Source organism: Eucalyptus grandis, chromosome 3 (genome assembly GCF_016545825.1).
Source record: "Eucalyptus grandis isolate ANBG69807.140 chromosome 3, ASM1654582v1, whole genome shotgun sequence".
NCBI lineage: Eukaryota > Viridiplantae > Streptophyta > Magnoliopsida > Myrtales > Myrtaceae > Eucalyptus > Eucalyptus grandis.
In genome coordinates this window covers 43,983,266-43,985,772 of record NC_052614.1, presented here as the reverse complement: position 1 = coordinate 43,985,772, position 2,507 = coordinate 43,983,266, and the positions used below count along the sequence as shown (strand labels likewise).

At 41.1% G+C, this 2,507-nt stretch overlaps 1 protein-coding gene across 1 annotated transcript; it reads right to left on the bottom strand.

Annotated features, from left to right (window-relative positions):
* Window positions 1–407: 407 nt before the first annotated feature.
* Window positions 408–1,199, bottom strand: LOC120291866. The gene is made up of 3 exons (XM_039309628.1): window positions 1,041–1,199; window positions 609–854; window positions 408–482 (listed from the first exon to the last, which is right to left on the bottom strand). The coding sequence occupies exons 1-3, from the start codon at window positions 1,197–1,199 to the stop codon at window positions 408–410; spliced, it is 480 nt and encodes a 159-aa protein (XP_039165562.1).
* Window positions 1,200–2,507: the final 1,308 nt, after the last annotated feature.

Here is a 2,507-nt window from a genome sequence, read left to right as displayed (position 1 = left end):
ACAGACTGCGGTGTGGCTCTTGACTCAATATTGCTTGTGTTGGGCTGGCCTGCTTGTTACTTTCTCGGCATCCTACAGATCATTTGTTATTGAATAAACATGGATCGAAAAGACGGGCGGATAATCTTTGTCAAGCAAACAGGTCTAATGCCTAAAACTTGTTTGACAGACTGCTCTCGACTCAATATTGCTTGTGTTGGGCTGGCCTTCTTGATTGCCGCACGAATATTTTATTCTGGAGTAAGAACAACAGAGCTTGTTTTCCACACCAAAAACAGAAAAATAATAGTGTCAACAAAATTCAATAATGTAGCCAAAGAAATTAAAAGAAAAATCAACCGATATGGATTACAACCGAGCAGCCCCACCCCGATTTTCACCAAGTTTTGCCAATTACCAATCTTTGCCTAATAAAATGGAGCTCTCTGCGGGTTCTCCTGCTTTTTTGGTCGAATCCTGAACGACTTCGTCACGGCTTGGACCTACAAAGGGAAAAGCAAGAAAGAATGACCCGCCTGTGAGGAAGACGTCTCCTCGAAACCATGGAACATTTAACACGATGGCACGGCGAAACCCAGTTTGTTCGAAAAGGGGTGCTTGATCGCTACCTTGCAAGCCACGGAGCAGTACTTGAACATGGTGTCTGGCAACTGGCGCCGGCGATTGAACCGGTGCTCACAAGATTTGCACTTCCTAGGGTCACTCTGACCGTGGGAGCGAGCAATCCTGTCTCCTCTTTTGTGCACGAAGGCCACGAAACGATTGTTGAAAAAGTATCGACATATATCGGAAACATCCCACCCCGACGCCAGGTCATCTAGTTGGAATGATGCGTGCTTGCCAAATTTATATGCCTGAAAAGATTAAGACCCAACACAAAAAACTGAAGAAAGGGCAAAGAATTCGAAATGAGAGAAAGAAACCCTAGTATCCCTTTTTTCTTGATCATACAAAGATAAAAGAAAGATAAAAGAGACGTGTACCCTTATCATCTTATGCTTAGAACAGTGCTGTATTTGGCACTGTTTGCACCTAGCGACCTGACAAACTCCGCAGTAGAGATTGCACTCTTCGAAAGGATGAGCCTTGCACTGGCCATAGAACGCGGCCCCTGCGATTAGCCTCAACGATGGCGGAACGACCTCCTCATGATCATCTCCAGACGAGATCACCATTGCATCATCCCCCGTCATTTCCATGGCTGTTCTTTCTCCCTCTCCCTTGCTTTAATCTAGGAAAAGAACGGAACCCAAGAGGATTAAAGAGCGAAGGTTGCGAAGACGTTTATGAAATTGATTCAATTGATTGACCCGACATAAATAAGGATCCGGGCAAAGAAAGAACCCAGCATCTTTCAGAGATAGAGCAGCAGCATCAGCACGGGCATGCGCGGATGCCATCAAGATCGATAAGGCACACGAGTCGTTCCATATAACGAAGAAGAAGAAGAGGAGGAGGAGGAGGAGGAAGAGAGATTACCCGGCGAGGAAGTGAGCGTGCGTGAGGAGAGCACACACGACCTACTGCATGTTAACTGAGAAACTCTCGATGAAGCCATGACAAATGGAAAAAAAGTGGTGAATAATGAAGTCGAGGTGAGCTTCTCCGTCTATGAGTACCACGGACGTGCGCTCGCAAGTGGGGCGGAGAAGACATGTCGAAGAGGATTAAAGTAAACTGCAGGCGTCGATAGTAATAGAGAGAGAGAGAGAGAGAAAGAGAGAGAGAGAGGGATTTGTCAATGGAACGTAGACGATGGTTCCATTTGCCTTGCCGCGCATCAAACGCGTCCTTCGCTCCTTCTCTCTTCTCCCTTTCCCTTCCAAGAAGTCATCATTTCTATACACTGAAAAAATGGACGCTTTATTTATTTATTTTTGGTCGGTTATGGACGCTTTATTATAAAAGTGCTTTTTGTAAAAAAATAAAATAAATAAAACATAAAGAGAGTAGCGCTTGGCTGGCTCAAATAAGAAAAAGGGTAATTATGAAACTGTTTATAAATTTAGAGGAATAAATATATTGAAAACCCTACGACTTATCATAAAAGTGTAATTATGTTTTAAAACTCTCAAAAAATGCAATCAAATCCTAAAATTTTTCATGATAGTACAATTGAGCTATGAAATTTTCAAAAGTGATGAGTCATGAAACTTTTAAAAAGATTCATTAGATTAATTGGACAAGTTTTGGTACTTAATTGTGTTTTCTGAAAGTTTTAGAACTCAAATCCACTTTAAGACAAGTTTTAGGATTTAGTTCCACTTTTTTAAAATTGTAATACTCAATTATACTTTCTTTACAGGTTTTAGGACTTCTATAATACTTACCCATAAATTGAATTAATTGAAATATGCGATCAATAGAGTCGAGTCGAAACAATTGGTCACCCATAAAATGGCTTGATCTTGTACCCTCAATAAGCTTTACATCTTATATTCTATTTTTATTTAAAAATAAATTAAAAGTTCATGAGACAACATTACATGTTGGGTCAAAATTAGGGT

Excerpts from the sequence above, each read along its gene's own strand:
- LOC120291866 (XM_039309628.1), bottom strand. The coding sequence starts at position 1,199 with ATGGAAATGACGGGGGATGATGCAATGGTGATCTCGTCTGGAGATGAT. Across the intron at positions 855-1,040 it reads TCTACTGCGGAGTTTGTCAG|GCATATAAATTTGGCAAGCA; the intron begins GTCGCTAGGTGC and ends TAATCTTTTCAG. Across the intron at positions 483-608 it reads ACTGCTCCGTGGCTTGCAAG|GTCCAAGCCGTGACGAAGTC; the intron begins GTAGCGATCAAG and ends TTCCCTTTGTAG.